The sequence below is a fragment of the Amblyomma americanum genome, chromosome 7, assembly GCF_052857255.1.
Source record: "Amblyomma americanum isolate KBUSLIRL-KWMA chromosome 7, ASM5285725v1, whole genome shotgun sequence".
NCBI lineage: Eukaryota > Metazoa > Arthropoda > Arachnida > Ixodida > Ixodidae > Amblyomma > Amblyomma americanum.
The window spans coordinates 16,283,146-16,302,423 of NC_135503.1; the positions used below are offsets into that span (position 1 = coordinate 16,283,146).

Consider the following 19,278-nt stretch of genomic DNA (forward strand, 5'->3'; position numbering starts at 1 on the left):
ATTGTTCCCGAGACCTCCACTACGAAGCCTTTCTTCTTTCACTCCCTCCTTTATCACTTCCCTTTATGTTGCGCCGTAAGGGAAGGGAAAGGAGGGAGTGAAAGGAGAAAGGAAGAGAGAGGTGCCGTAGTGGAGGGCTCCGGTGTCCAACGATATATGAGACAGATACTGCGCCATTTCCTTTCCCCCAAACCAATTATTATTATTATTATTATGTTGCGGTTCGGGTATTCACCGAGATATGCGAGAGAGTTACTGCGCCACTTCCTTACCTCGAAGGCCACGAGCCCCGCAGTCCCCCTCAAACTACCGCCATAAAAGCGTTTTTGCTCCATAAAAACGCAGCCGCCGCGGTTCGAACCCGACCGCGGCGGCTGCGTTTTTATGGAGGAGAAACGCTAAGGTACCCGTGTGCTGTGCGATGTCAGTGCACGTTAAAGATCCCCAGGTGGTAGAAATTATTCCGGAGCCTTCCACTACGGCACCTCCTTCTTTCTTCTTTCACTCCCTCCCTTATCCGTTCCCTAACGGCGCGGTTCAGGTGTCCAACGATATACGAGACAGATACTGCGCCATTTCCTTTCCCCAAAAACCATATATATAAAAGAAAAGCCCGCCAGCCGGTAATACAAAACTCCCCCATGGATTCGGATGCGCTTTTTAGCACTACTTGAACTAAATTGCTGGTATCCCAACGGTAAACTTTATTTGTATGATTTCGACAACGCCTAGACACCATTACGTGACTGAACTTCGATTCGAAGTTTATATGCATAATCATGCCCACGGAATCTCCGAGGAAACGCGAGTTAATTTCCCAGCCTTAAAGGCACTAAAACGATGCAACGTTGTGCAAGGCTTGAGATGGGCTGAATAAAACAGCCGAGCTTACAGTTGCAGCTCTAATTAGCCTTCCAACTAAACAAAACGCTTATTTTCCAAGATGCACATTTACACAGCCCCTTGTGTTGCCGCTCCTCGCACTGCGCTATATATAGTGAGCTCGTCGTCCTTGATAACTGACAGCTGTGGCGTTCACAAAGCAGCGGAATTTTCGAATGTTTTAGTGAGATGGGAACGCGTCAAACGCGCACACAGCACGTGCTGACCGATGTGAAGAAGAACGCAGGAGTGCCTCGAGCGGCGTCCCAAGCACGCGCCGCTCCGATGCGCGTTCGTCAGCAGGCAGCAGGGTCCTCGCGCCGCCGCCGCCTTGACCCCGGGGAACATCTCGCTGCTCCGGGCTGCTGCTGATCGACCGCCACGCTGACCGCGAAAAAGGTGGGCCTACGTCCCCGCTACGCCTGGTCGGAGCCGTCCATGGCGAGCGTCAGCGAGAAGCGCATGCTGGTCGGCTTCGACGATCTGGGCATACCGGACTGGACCCCCGTCGAGTTCCTCACGTTCTCCCGGGAGATCAAGCTGTGCTCGCTCTGCGGCGTCGTCTCGCCCACCACGGCGAGCGTGGCCTGCAAGCATGTCCTCTGCAGCTTCTGCTTCCGCCAGCAGGAGGAAGGACCCACCATCGTCTGCCCCTTGGACAAGGTGCGCTGTACTCCCTCGACCTAGGCGCACGTAAAAGGCAGTTTTTCTTTTTATGGTGGACTGAGGCGCTATATGCTTATTCGGTTCAAGAGTTGGTCGGTCATTTTCTGTTGCTACGTTATTGTCATGTGTTGCACAAGTGAAAAGTTTATGCTCACGTTGCCACCCGCCCCGGCGGCTCAGTGGTTAACGCGTTCGGCTGCTTATTCCGAGGACGATACCATATCCTGGCTGTGGTGGTCAAGTTTCGATCGATCCGAAACCTACGACTCCCGCGTGCTGTGCGTTGTTAGTTGACGTTAGATCCCAAGTTGGTCGTAATCATCCCGGAGCCCTCTACTACGGCACCTCTTCTTTCACTACCACCTCCCTGCCTTCCCTTACCGTGCGGTTCGGGTGTCCACCGAGATGCGAGACACAACGCCATTTCCTTTCTCAGAAACTAGCTTCTTTTTTTTCAGCCCGTGACTGTTCTATGCTCATGATTGCGACTGTTTCTTGAACGCAGGTGGAGACCGCGACCAGCATGGCCAAATTCGAGCGCAACAACACGGATCTGCTGATGTCGCTTCGTGTGGCGTGCGTGAACCGCCGCAACGGCTGTCGGCTCCTGGACACCTTGCGGGGCATGAAGGAACACTTGAAGCAGTGCGAGTTCCAGGCCGTCCAGTGTCAGATGTGCGGCAAGAAGATCAAGCTACACGAAGTGCCTGGTCACGCACGGAAGGACTGTTCCCGCATCCCCAAGGGTGACGGCAGCAAGCGAGTCGCCGCGCCCGCTTCTCAGGCAGGTCCCCCGACGCGTGCCGCCACCTTGCAGAAGCCCACTGGCGAGCAGCCAATGGCCATGGGAGCGATGCAAAGCCCAACGCTGCAGACTGTGCCGCCGCCAGGGATGCCTCCGCAAATGGTAATGCAACCGGTGCCCATGGCGCAGCACCAGATGATGGCTCAGCATGTCCAGGCGGCGCAGCAGCCACCGGTAGTCATGCAGCAAGGACCGCGTTTTGAAGAGGTCGCTATGCTTCAGCAGAAGGTGAACAAGGTGTCTGAAGAAGTGCGCAAGATGGCGGCTAAAATGCAGGCGATGAAAGACGAGACTGCCCGGGACCTAGAGGTCATCAAGAAAGACGTGCAGAAGTTGAGGAACGAGAAGGGCGATCACAGTGTCCTAGTCAATGCCATTTCAGGGTTGCGGAGCCAGATGAAGGCAGACATGGCAGATGTGACGGAAGAGTTTGAAGCAATTAAGGATGATATGAGGATCTACGGGGCCAGCATCGAGGATTTGGCAACACTGAAGGACACCATGGATCAGAGGATTGGAGATGTCGTCATGAATGTGGAATCACTGAAAGAAAGCATGGAAGGATATTCAATGTTGAGCACCACAGTGGCCGAGATGAAGAGCTCAATTGTAGCCATTCAGGACATGAAGCATGTTATGGAGTTTGTCAACGACTTTGAAGAAACTTTAGTTGGGGATATAACAGGAAGTTCTGGTGACAAGAAGAAAGCTTTTACACAGCAAGTTGAGATGCTGAAGAAGTGTGTAGAGGTAATTGATGAACTGAAGTCCACTGTAAAGCACAAGGACATGGAGCAGGTTGTAAATGACCTGACAACCATCAAACATGACCTGGACAAATACAGTGCACTTCATGACAAAGTTGACGGGATAATGTCTGATTTGGCCACTATGAAAACAGTAATGAAGGATGCTGGTGATTTAGCCAAAGGCGATAATGCACGCATTGAGGAGTACCGCACAGACCTCGGAAAATGTGATGCGGAAATCAAACTTCTACGAGAAACAATGCAGAAAACTGATGATATCATAGCCCAACTGAAGACTAAAGTGGAAGACACAAAGGAACAAAATGAATTCACTAAGATGGCTGCTGAAATTTTAGCCCTAAAGACAAAACTTGAAGATTATGATCTCGTAAGAGAGTCACTCCAGTTAACTAAGGATGCAGTCAAACGCATTGATCTTCTGTCTGAAGACCTTAACAAGATACGTGAAAAGATGCTTGAGCTTGAGAAAAGTGAAACAAAGAGTAGTGACAGTGACAAGAAAATGGACGACATAACTACTCAGCTATCCAACCTTCAAGCAACAAATGACGACATTCGTAGGTTGCAAGTCAGTTTGCAGACACTGAACAAACGCTTTAATCGCAAGACTGAAGAACTGCAAGCCAGCTTTGAAGCTGCCATATCAGAAAAGATTGAAGCTTCAAAAAAACCCAATGAGTTGGCAGAGTTACAAGCCTCTCTTACAGAAGTCAAGAAGGATGTTCAGCTGTTAAGTGAGCTGAAAGAATCATTGCCAGGAAAAAACACTGCGAATAAGGGAACTCTTGAAGATGCAGTGAAAGACCTGAAAGAACTCAAAGCCAGTATGCAGGCACTGCAAGAATCATCCACATCAGTACGTGAAAAAATGAAGTGTTATGATGAGCTACAAAAATCAGTGGATGCGATCAAGGAAGACATGAAAGATTACCAGAAGTTCAAGACTACTTTTGACAGCCTAAGGAAAGCTGTAGACGAAAAACTGACAACCGCCGAGGACAAGGACTAAATTTCACTCCAAGTGTACCAACATTTTTGTCACGCCCACATGTGGTTTCCAGACAACTACAGTCCAGATGAGAGTAATAAATGGTCGTATGTCAAAATCTTACCAAGTGTCCAAAATACACATTTTATTACAAGAAAATTTCAATGACTGTTTAAAATGCAAATAGGCAGCACTACATGATGTTGCTAAAATTTTAAGTTACAGTGTCATGTACAAGAGATTGCAAGTGAAAGTTATTTGGGAATGATTACTCTTCTCATTTCCCATGGCCTGGGCCTTGAGAGAATCCAAGTATTTTTTGCAGTTGCACACTCCCTTATTCAGCTTCCATTTGCAACTTCACCTTAGTCTGCTACTTGGTTACGACTTTTTTGTACTCAGTGTAACCAATTGAACCCTTCTCGGTGCTTTCTTTGGATGGTCTGCCTGCTTGTCAGGCTCTAGACTTGCGCCACTTGATGCTGGAGACTTCTGGTCTTCGTTCTTGTCACACACTGCCATTTGATGATCCTGACCGCTTGTATGACCGTGCAAGTCTTCACATGCTGTTTTCGCTTCAAGAACTCTGTCACACTGCTGAGCTTTGCTTGGGGGTTTCTCTTTAGGACGGCCCACTTTCAGGTCTAAGGCACGCAAAACCTGAGGAGTTGCATCAACCAGTCCGTCTTCGATGCACATTTGTGCTTCAGCATCACTACCTACGTAATGACTTTCATCTTTGCATGTTTCTGCTGTTTTGGAAATTGTGCCACTCTGTTTCGTGTCATCGCTAGTTGCTTGCGGACCCTGTTCAGACTGCACCCCATTGTATTCCTTGTCTCGTAGCTCTGTTCTGCCATTCTCATGAAATTGCTCTAGGGTGGGTTTGTTGCCCAATGCATCTTCTTCGTCATCAATGATGATAACTTCATTTTTTACCTTTCCACTAGATGGACTGGCAGGAAGTTTCGCAGCTCCAATTAATTTCATGCTGTTGGTCTTCCTTTTGCCAGATTTAAATATGTTGTTCTCCCTTTTCTTCGTTGCATTATTTTTCGGTTCCGAAGGAGAGCTGCTCTTGGACCCGGATGGAGAGTCGCTGCAAATAGAAGTGAGGTTGGAATCAGCTCAGCAGGAGTGCATACACAATGTAGAACATTGTTGCGAGGTGCAGGAGAGCTGTTATTGCTTCATTGACTATGAATTAGTTCTTGAAATTTCATTGAAATATGAGTATTAGTTCTTACTGTGTGCAATGTAACCCTGTACAAAGTTCACTTAATAATTTTTTATTTACAGTAACCATGCAGGCTGCAGCTAAAAAAAATAAAGTGCAACTGTATTAAGCGTATAGGATTGGGCAAGTTGGTCAGACATGCTAAAGGCAATAATGGCGCAGCATCAAGTGACGAGGACAGCAGGAGAGCACATTAGCATGTGCAACTCTATGCCCACCTTTAGCATGTGCAAATCTATGCCCACCTATAGTAGGATACAACTTAAAAAAACAGCAGTTGCTAACACTGGGCCATGGTCCACGATGTCCTGTATTACTCCGCTAGCTAAACACAATAGTAAACGAAATCGGCTTTTTAATGTTTGAATGCATTAGACAAGGCAGGTATCAAAATCCTAGAGCTTATAATTTTTTCTCGTGATAAGTTTCTTGTTTAGGTAATGAGAAAAGTTTTTAACTACGAACTACTTTTTTGTCGTGGAAGAATTCTCTGCGGCGGTCCTGAATGTGGGCGGAGCTTCACTGCAGACTTAAACTTGCATACGACTATAATATTGCGGTCAGATAGGCATGTCTATCCCTTTTGGACACAGCGCTTATCATGAAGGAAGTAAAAGAAGAGCTCATGATATTTGCTTCAGAGAGGCTAGAACAGTCGCACTTCTCAATTATTTATGGTTCCAGCCAGGTGGCTAAGTTCACTTTGCATGCCACTTTCATGAGGAAAGGCCTAGCGCAGAAGCTCATCTACAGTGCACAAACACTCTATTTTTAGTCTCAAACCAAGCGATGTATCTTGAAAAAAGTGAATGTGATTGCAGCGGATCAAGCATTTCTCTACTTAGATGCCTGGCCAGATGCACCAACCCACACCCAGTTTTTCCTCTTTCCCGGACCGGTATGGTGGGTAGCCCCCAAGAGATGGTATATGCGGGCTGCATAAAGGTTTCAAACAAAACATTTCTAGAGATAGAGACAAACAGGAGAGAATCTGGTCATCCAAACATGCTATACTGTACTACACAAGATTCTTATCACAAGATGTGGACGTGACACACAGAGACTAATATTATAGTACACAGATTATTTTTTTTTCACAGTTAATAAAACCGGTTCCACAAAAGATTCCAAGAACTGCTTTCTATAAATGAAAGAATTGGCCACAATGCAAAAATTTGCGTGATTATGTTTTTCAAGAGGGGTCAAGAAGCATGTTCATTGCCCATATACGTGAAATGGTCAAGTGTGTTGTTAGCCTGTAAAAGGGCCAATTATGATGAAGTGAGCAGGTGTCACCGAAAGATCACCCCGTGGTGCTTGTGCATCACAACAGAATTTAATGACATGACATGAATGTTGATTGCCCATATACATGAAATGGTCAAGTATGTTGTTGCCTGTAGAAGGGCCAATTATGATGGGCTTCAGAAGCACTTTTAGCAGCATGAATTTAATGGTGCATTTTAAAAAATGCTGATATTCTTAGACACAGTAGCAATTTTTAGAGGGCAGCTCTTAGGCGCCAGCTCCTGTGTTCCGTGTCGTAGTCTGCGTAACAGGTGGCGTGTTGGCAAACAGTAGCAGAGCGAAACGCCACCTGCCACAGCGGTAGCAGCAGGTATCACCAAAAGGTCACACCGTGCTGCTTGTGCATCACAAAAGAATTTGATGACGTGAATCTCACCGAGCCGTGAAAAATACCTTATTTCCTCGCGTAATTTGCGCCCGCACATAATTTGCGCACCCTCAGCTTTTTACCCAGATTTATGAAAAAAAACAAACTTTTAATCGCATATTTTGCACTCCCTGCTGCGCACGCACACAAACATGCACGCGGGTGCGCGCAGGGCACGCTTGGGAAGATTGGTGCGGCTGCATCGCCCTGTGCGGCTGTGAAAGGTGAGCGAGTGGTGAGACAAGAAAATCACCGAAACAACAAATTAGGGTATATGTGTGATTGACAGCATTCACCCTAAGGCTTTGTTTCTGGCTTGGCTTCTTTTCCTTCAATCATGACAATAACAATCTGCCTCCTCAAGGCTTCAGTTTTGATTTCAGATCTTGGGTAGAACTACTTTCAAGTGCATTTCAATGTCTTTCTTTTTCCTTTACCCTCGCCTGACAGAGGGTTTGGCACAATTTCACCACTACAATGACACATTTGGCACATGGCGGCATAGCGGCTGCCCCTTGGTGTAGTTTAAATGTGCAAGCTAGAAAGAACTCGCACCACTGTTACCGGCATATCTCTCTGGACTGAGCAGTTTGCAAGTCATCAAGAACTCTGTTCACATGCACTCAGCACCATTCATTAAAAAAGTCTTAGGAAAAGGGTGAAACACAGTGAACATACCTGCTGTTTTCGACAATATCCTTGTATGGAAGGGGACCATCGTAAACTTCACCAAGCTCCTTATCGCCAAACGTAATCAATGAGCAATAGCCATCAGTTGATGATGCAGCCAAGATCCTGCCGTCAGGAGACCTGAAGCAAACACCAGCCTGTAAGCCTAATGTCTCTCTCCCATGAACGCAGAGTTTATGGGATGCATTGCAAAGCTGCTTCAGAGCCAAACCAGCTTTTAGGGACTGTACAAAATAGAGACCAAAGTCTCGCTCTCTCCCCACGCACAGAGAAGGAGGGGGTGGGGGGAGCAGGGACAAGCACCATTTTCCTGCTGTAGTATTATGTACGGGGCCTGATAACATTTGCAAGTATTAAAGGAATAATGTGGGCAGTAGTCAAGGCAAAACACCACACATCTGTCACATGAGCTTGACCTCGTCAGATTTTGTAAGGATAACGCGACTAACGCATGCAAAAAAATTATCTTTATCATAGGTTATGAACAAGCTCTTGAAGGCTGCTTTTGTAGAAGAGGCCAATGTGGGTTACTTACTTTTACTCAGATACCACGATTTTGCACAATGTGCATAAATTTCCAATTTCACAACCATACCTCATCTTGTCAGCTTTTAATATATCATCTTTAAAACTTTTCTTTTCATCAACTATGCCTTACACGCAGCACATTCCACGAGAAGCAAAGCGTAACTGCATACTTCACACAGTTCTTCAATATATCATAAAATTCCGAACAAGCGTCCCCCACCCATGCAAGGCCCCCTAAATTTCACATTTCCGAGTTTTTTTTGCAAATCCCCCCCTCTCCCCGCCCTTATCACGCACCGTGCCCAGGCAACACTGGCCTCCCCATCCAGTCCAAGAATCCAATCCAATCCTGCTTTTCAAGCCATTCACATGCCATTTGTCACGTGCCATTTGCCTTGTTTTGGCGTTTCAAGTGGGCAATGCATTGGTATACAGTGGCGACCAAACTTGAGGTCATACAATGGCATCGCGAAAACCGAAGGAACATGCACTAAACGTCTCGAGACTTCAAGTTCGACCGGAAACGGATATGGGAATGGGGCAAGAATTTCGAGAAGTTGCTACAGCAAAACTTGAAAGAAAGTTGAGTAACGGCGCGCCGGTGTTTAGTGAATGTGTGGATGATGCGCTCTACGAGTCCTTCAAGCGGGAAAGAACGACAGGACGTTTTTAAATCATTGTGCACTATGCTCTCTTTTTTTTTTGCGTGAAAATGTCACCGCCATCTTGAATTTCGGCGCCGTTCCGAGATAGCCCCACCTCTACTTAGCCAGTAAATTCGACTTGCAGGGGTGGGGGCGCTTGCTCGGAACTTTACGGTAGTGCCTGTCTTCGTTTAAGTGCTATATTTTCATCTCAAATATGGATCTCCAACTTGCCCAAATTTAGTCCCTTCTGAAGTTTTTGAAGTGACCCTTTCTCTAAGAATTGCATAATGGTCTATTAAAATAAGTTATCAGAGGCTATTTCTAACAAAATTTTCTTATATAAACAGTCAATGAATGTCATGAAAATTTTGTCATTAGCTGCAATAATGATAAATGCATGGAAACTAAGTAAAAATTCACCTAAGCATAATGCTCCTCTATTCATGTTGAAAAACTTGCCAGTACTGAGCAAATACAATATTCAAGCTATATTGCATTGAGAACAGTGCTGCTTTACTATGTGAAGTTGGAGGGGTACCAGAAGCTAATTATATCAGCCTGCTAGACTAACAGTGAGGCTCTGTAGTATCGGTAAAAATAGTGCCCGTCAAGTCAAAAGTGATGTAAAAATGTCTCATTTTACTGAACGTAATGTATATGTGTGACTTTGTAGCTTGTTGCTTCTAATGAAATAACAAACATACGGGATGATAACACGTGCACTGATTTGCAGCGAACGCAATAAACTTCAACTGGCATTACGCAGAATGCCACAGTCTATCCATGCAACACCCATAAGACAGACACTGGCTATTACGATAGAGGAGAGGATTTTACGGAAGCTAACTTACCAGGTCAAATCACTGAGCCTTGTGTAATGAATGTTGGAGATGTGGGCAAAAGGGGTGCTATGCTGAGTATCATACAATAAAATGGCCTTTTGTGTGGCGACAGCAAACACCATCCTGTATGGCAAGCTGAAAAAAAAAAAGTAGACAACAGCCATGAAATAATTAAAAGAAGAAACAGCACATAGCTGGAAGGGACAAACCAAGCTACATTACCTGATCAGGGGCTCTTCAATGACTTCAATGCTGCTCTGATCTGTGAGTAAAACCAAACCATGGTTTACATTAGTGCAGTACTAATACGTAGAACAAGGCCAGTATACCTGCTGGACCTTAACTATTCATCGAGTATTCAGCCTAATGGAGCCACCACAATGAACAATCTGTCACAACAAGCACAGACAATGCTTTCGCAACAGGATCACTGTTACTCGCCATTGACTGCGGGCCCATTTGAGAACCTGCCTAAACACGTTTTAAAGGTTCTTACAGGGTAAGTGCTGCGGGGCAGCTCCAGAAACGATTACTATACTGTACTAGATTGCTTAAGCACTACATAGAATGTCGCATATTAGTTCGCATTAAACTTTGTGTCCTGTCAACCAAAAAGCAACTTAATCTGCCATGAGCCAAGTATATGGTAGCATGAGTGATCTAGTAAGAATTCAGCAGCATGTGACTGCTCCACAATCTATGAAATCACAATGGGGTTGCTTACCATTATCTGCAACTGATGTTTGCAGCTTGAAAAAAAGTGGGCAGAAGCGTATAACCAAGCTTGGTTTTTCGCCGATGGGCAAGTAGTAGGCTGGCCTGCGAGATATTTTTAAAATTTCACCACACACTACTGAGCAGTTGTTTCGTTTAAATAACTCCTAGATTTTTGAACAAGTGACAGCGCCTGAAATGACATGCAGGTGCTGCTCAGCAAAAAAGCAGAGCTGATCTTTTTACTTGATCACTAATATCCAGTACTTCCAACCCCTTCCCTAAGCAGACGTATCACACCACGTGAATGTTGTACACAAGTGCAATCGTGACCCAAAGCAAGTTGCAGAAAAAAAAAAAAGACAAAGAGAACACATGGTGAAGGCAACATCACAGGACGCATCTGAGAGAAAAGTCTGGTGTGAAATGTCATCCTTTATAACTACAGTAGTAACGTTAAGACAAACTCGGTTATGACGAATTCTCAGATAAGATGTTCAATGCGAGACCAGTTGGTTGGTTCCCCATAGGATTGAATGTAAAAAAAAAATCCACTTAAGACTAACTGTTTCACACGTGACTCGGTCAAGCTGGACTTTCGCAGCGACTGCGAACCCCTGCGAACCCATGCACTGGCACTCATGGAGCGTCTGCGCGGCACTGCCAAGGAAAGGATATATATATAAAACACTTTTAGGAAAACACACCAGCACAAGCTAGCTTCCACACAACTTCACGCCGTTGTGTGGAGAAGTTGTCATGCGGGGGCGCTGGGAAGCTTTCTTTATGATGCGAAAAAGGCAGGAAACCTTCACTCCTGCCTGCTTGCGGCGCAGAGACGCCAGACCTCGATACACTATGCGTATCAAGTGCCACACGTTGCCACTGACAGACTGAAAGGCACGTAGGTGCGGAGTGCACCCGCTCGTTTACTCGGAGCTTAAACAGTTGGGAGACGAATTTTCAATCGGGCATCCCAAAATGTTTTATCGCGGTCAACATGTGTTATCGCAGCTTCCAGATGGCTAGATACCAGTGCACCATGGGCATTGCTTGTGGCGGACAGAAAAGCGCATGGTGCATCTGCTCGTACAGCTGATAGCTGTTATGCAACGGAAGAAGAGAGATAAGGCGGCGGTATGGCTATCCAGCTGGGGGCCTTCAGATTACTGGGAGCCTCAAAAATCCAGTCAGGAACAAAAAGACAAACACAAATAGCAGTCCCTGCGAAGAAAGACAGCGGAAAAGAGATGGTGAAAAAAAAGAAAACTAGACCAAGTCGGATAATGTGAGCTTCTTTTGTGCCCTCACTTTTCAGCTCACTTTCCTTCCTATTTCCTTGCTTTTTTTTGCTTTCTTTGACAGTGCAGCTGTGCGGGGCAGCTGTGATATGCAGTTGCTGCAAAAGTTTGTCTTGACCAAAGGACATGCGAAACAATTCATTTTAAATGACTTTCTTTTTTTACATTAAGAAACCAATAAATGGTGTCGCATTTTTCATCTTATCCGAGAATTCGTCTTAGCGTGAGTCTACTGTATATTATATTCAGATTACCAAAGCGCTCTAAATGACTCACGGTAAAGTGTAGATCACTCCAAAATATACGAGTGATACAAACTTACTCTGAGAGATCGCTGCGGGCAAAGATGTAGACTGTGTTGACTACTCTGCCGCTGTCTTGTTCGATTATGCCGCAAGGTGTGACCAGCAGCTCGCCATCAGGGGAGAATGCCAGCCGCCGGCAATATGATTTGAGCGTGTCATCGTAAAAAAGTCTAGTTGCTTTTTCCTGTAGGGAAACAAAAAAGAAACAACTTAAAACGTGAACAAGAAGGACAAGCCTGTTAATCAGGTCTCCAGCACACATTCAAGAGCTCAGCCACAACTGAATGCACGAAAAGCATCAGGTTGCACGTCCTATCAATCTGGAACCTAACATGGACTGTGACTGAAACAGTTTTTTTTACTTCTTTTTTCAGCGGCAGTAAATAACCAGAGTCTGATGACACCATGAAAAGGGTCCTGCGAAGTGCATACAGTAAAACTTCCTTGATATGTTCCCGATCCATGGGCTCAAAATTGCGGGCAGTAAAAATGTCCCATAGAGGTATACACCATTTTTCTTACGATTAATTCGTTCCCCGGATAGCACACTTTTCCAGCTACTAAGTTCAAGATCTCGACAAATTCTGGTCGTATAATATGTTCACCGACCAAGTGCACATGTGCAAACATGACTGAAAAGCTGGAATGCAGCAGCAGTCATTTGCCACAGTGGCTTTTCTGCAGTGCCTTAGAGCAAAGGGGCAAACCAAAAAATAAATAAATAAAGAGCAACTCATTTACATATAAGTGGGCTGTTCTGGCAAAGACGTGACATGAAAGGGAGAAGCATCTTATGGCAAGGGGGCGAAGCACCTGAGTTACACGGATGTGCTGACATACGTGCGGTCCTGGTCTGGAGAACACAGAGCAAAAATTTCACACAGAGCTTCATTGACTTAAATTTGCGAATGCTGATATTAACAGCGAAGCTGCCTGGCGTTTCCTAATCGCAAGGCCAAGCTTCATAAAACTTCTCAGAGCCGGAAAATCGATTGGCTGAGCGGTTACCTATCCATGGCCGCCGCAGTGGCTCAGTGGTTATGGCACTAGGCTGCTGACCCGAAAGACGCTAGTTGGTCCCGGCCGCGGTGGCCGAATTTCGATGGAGGCGAAATTCTAGATGCCCGTGTACTGTGTGATGTCAGTGCATGTTAAAGAACCCCACGTGGTCGAAATTTCCGGAGCCCTTCACTATGACATCCCCATAGCCCGAGTCGCTTTGAGACGTCAACCCACATAAACTAAACCAATCTATCCATGTCGCTCTCTTTCCCTTTTTCGACCACTAAAGCGATTTTTTTTCCCGACCGATGTTACTGGGATAATTTTTTTATTTTTCGGTATCCCTGGCGCGGACTTCTGGATCCGGCCGACGCAGCCACGGCCGTTTGCACACCAACTCTTGCTGGCGCTCCCAACGGGCATCTTCTTCTTGCAGAGAGCATGCGACTTTACCCACTTTCCGAACATTCGAGAAACGACTCCCAAGTGCACTCATCTATATATGCGCGCTCCTCCGAACCCTCTTTCGGGCGTGCGCTCTCCAATTGGCTGACTCCTCTCCTTGACTCCACCCACATGCCCTGGGCGCTCTCACCCGCGCCTTGGCTCCACCTACCTGCGCCTGGCGCCCGCTCCACCTCTCCCCACTACACTGCACCTGTGCTCGATGCTTGCTCTTGCCCTCGCTGCCTATGCCCTCTCCACATCGCTGGGCCTGCGTTACCACGCCTTGTCCCATGAAAGCCTCGACCAAGAACAGTTGCGCTGTTAAAAATGCTGTGACAGTCAGCCGCGCGGCAGATTTTTCACAATGCATTTATGCAAGGGGGCAAAGCATTAGTAAACGAGGAAGAGACCGGTAATTTTGCCATTGCTGAAAGTGGACCAGATCTACTGTGAAGTTTCTTCCCTGCCAAGAACAACACAAATGCGGACTAGATTCTGTGAGTACTAGAAAAGAAGTTGCTCAAACCTTGTGCCCAGGAATGCTAGTCGAGATTTTTATCAAGTGAAAATGTCAATTAAATGCTTTTGTACCTCTTTCATCAGTTCCATTTTGTAGCGAAAACTACATTAGCCACGAACTCGCAGTTTCGCCGTGGTCGCACCGCACCACGTGACCAACCGCATGACAACAACTAGCCAGACAATCCGACCAACCTGGACTTGCAGTCAAGATTAACCAAGGCTAACCAAGCTATGCCTTAGCTTTCACTACGCATATCCTGGCATAGCCGAGCTAAGCCACTGCCAATTTTTTCAAAATAGGCAGTTTGGTTTTGTGACGTTTTCTCGGATAATCTGCTTCTTTCCACATTTTTTTTTTAACGTATCAACAAGGTTTTACTGTATTTGCCAAGCGGGTCTGTATTCCGGAACTATTAAATAAACATGTCCATTTCGGACAACGTTTACTGGTTGGAGTATCAAATGCAGAAGCGTTGGCTGTGTGATGACAGCTAACCCCTCTTTCTGTATAGGTCATCGTGGCTGAAAGTATGCTTGCCATTGCATTATTAATTAAGTGATATTATAAAACTTGTGCTATAAATATTTACAATACATATTAAAACGTTTGAAAGCAGAAATAGATGTCAGTTTGAATCAAGGGTAGTGGAAGCTTCTTTGTAACTAACAAGACCTGACATGACAGAGACTATGTTTGCCCCTTTTTTGAAAAGAATGCACCCAGTTTGCGCTATGCCCATTTGGACATGCCCTCTTGGTGGACAATTCCAGAACATTGGCCCCGGGACCTAACTATGCGACCTGCATTTAACAAGTCAGTTAATGAATAGTTATTAATGCCAGGTACTACATTCTTCACATTGCATAATACCTACCTGGACATGCAACCTATAATCTAACACATCAAGGGCTGTGCTCTAAGCGGGTGCACCTTCTGATGAGTGGACGACCTGTAGCAGAGCTGCACAACACAAGAAAGAGAGGATGAAAAAGAGAGACAATGATTGCAGCACCGCCTTGTTAGAGTCACTGTCTTCCTTCGCATCCAGTCTTTCTTGTGCTGGGGAGTTTCACTGAGCTCTAAAGAATTTGATAAATATACTATGCAGCCTAAAAAAATAGCTTGTACTCCATACCATGAAGCAAGAACAATAAAATGCCAACAACAGGAATTGACAGCCCATTTAATTAGCTCAGCATGACAATTCCTGATAAGCCAACCCCTATTTCAAAACACCTGGACCCACCTTTAGAATCACACAAGGTACTGAATTGATTAAGCTTCCATTCCATACGCTTGTAATAGATTTAAAATTTTTCAAAAGCACGAGTTGCCATTGCATTGATACCACAGGAATGAAATTGAAAGCTTGCCTTGTCACTCAACCCTTCATGAGGGATGACTGCTTTTAGGACCTTGTAGGCGACTTTCTTGTTGCCGACTTTGAATATGCGTAATGACCTAGAAGGAAAGAAAAATCACAATTTGTCATTTTATGCTGGTTACTCCAGAAACAATTTTGTTTTAATGGAAACTAAGACAAAGAGATGGTGATTCTGTACTTAACCATGCAACTTTCTATTCAACCAAGAAATTGTGCAACCATGCAACTGTTCCTACCATACAGTTTTGATTACAGTTGTATACACTTTTGTTACTTTGGCTTTAACCACCTTTCTCTTACTTCATAATCCCATTTTAGATTGAGTATGATGATATGTGTGTTTAGTTTCTTTTTCTCTGATTTGCATGCACCTTTAAATCCATCATACGACAGTTATGTCGTATTATATGTTTTGATATATGTACAAATGTTGCTAATGTAAAAATATTTAACTTATTTCCTTTGCCTTTGTTTCTATTACACACGAAGATAGTTTCGAAGTTATGTGTGTTTGCGAAACTGCAACTCCTGTCATGCAGTATAAATAAATATAATAAATAAAACAAACACAAACAGCTCAACTTGAGACACACACCTGTCTGAGCTGAGAGTAGCAAAGTAGGCATCCCTTGGGTCCCAAGTAACTCCTTGGACAAAGCCCTTGTTGTCGTTCAGCAGGGATACCTTTTTGGCTGCGAACAATGTTTAAAGGTTATACTGCACTGGCCCACAAAAACCCGAACACAGTGGCCTCTCAATACCACAGTGTAACATGCCCTTCATGTCAGATAAGGAGACCCTCCCTCAATTATTTCTGTTCTCACTTTTTCTCCGAAGTGGCTGTTAGATGAGAATATGCACTTGACACTGCACACTAATGAGAGTATATTTGCTTGCAAATTAGGCATAATTTTCACCGTGAAGTCTCACTATAAAATACTGCATTATAAGAATGAGACAGTCCCACTTAGTATACATAAAGCTAGCTACCTCAGTCTTCTTTGCTTGTTAAAGCACCTTTCATGTTACGTTCAATTGAAGCAATCAACAATGAAAGACAACCTGTTCAAAGAATATGGTTTTCTTTGAAAAGAGCTTGAATGCTGTCCATGACGCTGTTCTAATGTTTGGTTTGTGCTGCTGTTCTTTACCCAGGGATTTCATTTCATTTAAAAAATGTGATACAGAGGTAGTTAAATTTTTGATAGTCTCTGTTCCCATTTGCTGCGGGCAGTGGTGGACAAAATTTTATGAGACGATCAGAAATCTCATGCAACAATTCTGCGAAAGCAGTTAAGTTTACCCCCGATGATTGCTTTGATGCTTTCACTATAAGCCGAGGCTTCACACACACAACAGAATTTTTCTCGGGAGGTGAAGGTGGCCGGAGGTGGGTAGAAGATGGTGGTAGTTGGGTAACTAGGTAGTCCCTTAGCTATGGGTCAGGAGAAGGGTGGAAAGGTGGCTCTGGTAGGTGGTGCTTCTGGAAGGCAGCCGGATTTCCTACTGCATTTTTGAATTCGATTTCACCATAGTTTTCATTCCACTGCTGCCTGGACTTCTTTGGGAGGGGGGGTGTAGAGGATGGAGGTAGGTGTGTTTATGGTGGGTGTAACTTCTGCATGGCAGATTTTGGATGGCGCATTTGGAGGGTGAAAGTGGGCAGGGGTGCGGTGGGCCAGTGGGTGGGTGAATGGGCGGTCCCCTAGATAGAGGGATGCTGTAGAAAGGTGGCTGGTGGATTGTGCTAATGCAAGGTGGAGGCTTGTCATTTGGAACAGGAGGCTTCACTTCAACAGACACCACATTTCCGGGGACGTTACAGTAGCACTGCTTTCATAATAAAAACAAAAACAAAAAGGGTGAAAAAAATTTGCACAGCAGATGGCAAACCTTTCTCAACATTCCAGATGATGGCAGAATTGTCTACAGATCCAGATAGCAGCCAGGTGTTGTCAGGTGACCAGCAGATGTCACAGACGTCATCAATGTGGCCCCTGGTATTGCGGAAGATACGGGTGCGTGAGCAAGTTTAGCTGTAACACCCTTCCTTGTCGTAGTGCCTCACCTTAGAACTTTTTGAGCTACCCAGTGCTCCTTGTTTTCGATGCATTCATCATACAGATCACCAGAAGATTTGTCTACACTAGGGCTTTTGTCCACTTGTTTCCAGATGATTACATTCGCATCTGCAATAGTATTCATGGAAGGAGTTTGGTGGCTGAATACATTAGACCTGATGTAGGACACACAATCTCAGCGAGCAGTGCAAATACTCTCCTTGTGAAGCAAATTTAAGCCAGTAAACCGTGTTAAAAATTAATTGCAGAGGAATAAAAAACACCGTACTCAACAATGTAAAGAAAATGAAGAAAGGAGTGGGAGCAAATGTGTTGCATGAAACGTGGCCGTAGTCAAGGATATTCATTAAGTTACAGAAGCTGCCACGGACTGGCACCTGCAATAATGCCAAAACTGCTGCTTTTGCTGGCTCACAGCCTCCTCTGTATATCTCCCTAAAGCCAGCGACCCGCCCTTCAAGCCACAGATGACATCTAAAAAGCCATAGACTCACCATCATCTCCCGATGCGAGCAATTCACCTAAAGAAGCAGGAAGCAACATAATGAAAATGAGCGCTTACTTTACATATTTCCAGTCACGCAAGAAACTACTGTAAACGTAAGGAACATATACCGCTTACCATTATGCGAGAATCGCACAGTGTTGACAGTCTTGGTATGCCTATTTAAGTCTGAGCGAAATTCAAGGCTGGTTTCTCCATTGTGGTGCAATATTACAAACCATATCTAAACATGACAAAACCAGGATAACGATTGTCAGTTCGGCTGGTAACAAGCAGTCCACATAAACAGAACACAGTGCAGAAGACAAACTGATAGTTACAAGTCGACTATTTCAACTTTCGCACTAACGAAACCTTTACGGGAGGTCGCTATGTAAGACGTGATAGAAACAAAAACAAAACGAATATGGTCGAGAGAGAGAGAGATACCATTCGGCAACTACAAAACTGCCATTGGCCATAGCATTTACTGCCATTTAGGTTACCAATTTATCTGCCCGCGGACGTACGAGGACACGTACTCGTAACATGCAGGAAAAAAAAAAATCAATGGTCCAGCATTCTTTCGAGTGATATCACTGCTTCTGGTAATGCGTAGCGCAGACAGAAAATAAACGGTAAATAAACGGAAACTTACCAAGATGTGCGTGTCCGTACCGCAGGTCGCCAGCCTCCTATATTTGTCATTTGACGGCTGGAAGTCGATGCTTAAGATGGGATCTCGGTTGTGCCAAGATATTTCTGGTACATGGCACTTCATTCCTAAAAACAAAGCAAAACATTTCTCCTGCAAAAGAGCGTTCGGGGGAATAACTACATCTTATATTTACTTTACATCCGCCAGAACCCGGTCACCGGACCTCAGTGCGGTCGGATTGACTAAAACATACTCAGACCGCATTCCTCGAAGCTACTGTTACGGGAGTCCCTTTGATTCGCAGCAGTTAGTATCAAATGAGTAAGAAGTGCTCTCATCTTCAAACAGTTTTCTAGAAAATTAAACTTACCTTCGAGAGCGCCGACGAACAAGCATGAAAATGTGCGCAAAATCCGCAAAGCGCGCCAACCGCGAGTTCCCGCAACAAAACCAAGACAAAACGCATCGCCGCCTAGCTGGCTCTTCGTGCACCATGCGGAAAATAAAAGCGTTGTTAAAAGATTCCGTCGTAACTTCCACGTAAAATTGCACAACTTGGCACTCCAGCTTTTAAAATGAAGAAACGATTAAATGTATCACTGAAGAGTCAACAGCAGCACCCCAGCACAGGCTAAACCACAAAACCTAG

General features: G+C 45.0%; 2 protein-coding genes across 3 annotated transcripts; one reads left to right on the plus strand and one right to left on the minus strand.

The window, feature by feature from the left end:
- Window positions 1-1,192: 1,192 nt before the first annotated feature.
- LOC144098559 (uncharacterized) lies at window positions 1,193-4,234 on the plus strand. Its single transcript, XM_077631299.1, has 2 exons — window positions 1,193-1,545; window positions 2,054-4,234. The coding sequence occupies exons 1-2, from the start codon at window positions 1,321-1,323 to the stop codon at window positions 4,130-4,132; spliced, it is 2,304 nt and encodes a 767-aa protein (XP_077487425.1). The 5' UTR covers window positions 1,193-1,320; the 3' UTR covers window positions 4,133-4,234.
- Window positions 4,232-19,131, minus strand: Caf1-105 (chromatin assembly factor 1, p105 subunit). Of its 2 annotated transcripts, none has more exons than XM_077631301.1 (14): window positions 19,000-19,110; window positions 18,630-18,754; window positions 18,110-18,215; window positions 17,982-18,008; window positions 17,475-17,595; window positions 17,300-17,403; window positions 16,002-16,098; window positions 15,396-15,483; window positions 12,068-12,234; window positions 10,455-10,549; window positions 9,953-9,992; window positions 9,740-9,865; window positions 7,702-7,833; window positions 4,232-5,210 (listed from the first exon to the last, which is right to left on the minus strand). In XM_077631301.1, exons 2-14 carry the CDS (start codon window positions 18,750-18,752, stop codon window positions 4,493-4,495), a joined length of 1,944 nt encoding a protein of 647 aa, XP_077487427.1. In that variant the 5' UTR covers window positions 18,753-18,754; window positions 19,000-19,110; the 3' UTR covers window positions 4,232-4,492. The 2 variants fall into 2 exon arrangements, with proteins under 2 accessions (XP_077487427.1, XP_077487426.1); XM_077631300.1 differs by having other exon boundaries at window positions 4,242-5,210; window positions 18,630-18,779; window positions 19,000-19,131.
- Window positions 19,132-19,278: the final 147 nt, after the last annotated feature.

What these genes read in the sequence shown, in the direction of transcription:
- Caf1-105 (XM_077631300.1), bottom strand. Translation starts at nt 19,095, where the DNA reads ATGCGTTTTGTCTTGGTTTTGTTGCGGGAACTCGCGGTTGGCGCGCTT. An exon ending in GTACGGACACGCACATCTTG is followed by an intron (nt 18,216 to 18,629) that starts GTAAGTTTCCGT and finishes TGTCATGTTTAG; the next exon opens with ATATGGTTTGTAATATTGCA. An exon ending in GATATTGTCGAAAACAGCAG is followed by an intron (nt 5,211 to 7,701) that starts GTATGTTCACTG and finishes TTCTATTTGCAG; the next exon opens with CGACTCTCCATCCGGGTCCA.
- LOC144098559 (XM_077631299.1), top strand. Translation starts at nt 1,321, where the DNA reads ATGGCGAGCGTCAGCGAGAAGCGCATGCTGGTCGGCTTCGACGATCTG. An exon ending in TCGTCTGCCCCTTGGACAAG is followed by an intron (nt 1,546 to 2,053) that starts GTGCGCTGTACT and finishes TCTTGAACGCAG; the next exon opens with GTGGAGACCGCGACCAGCAT.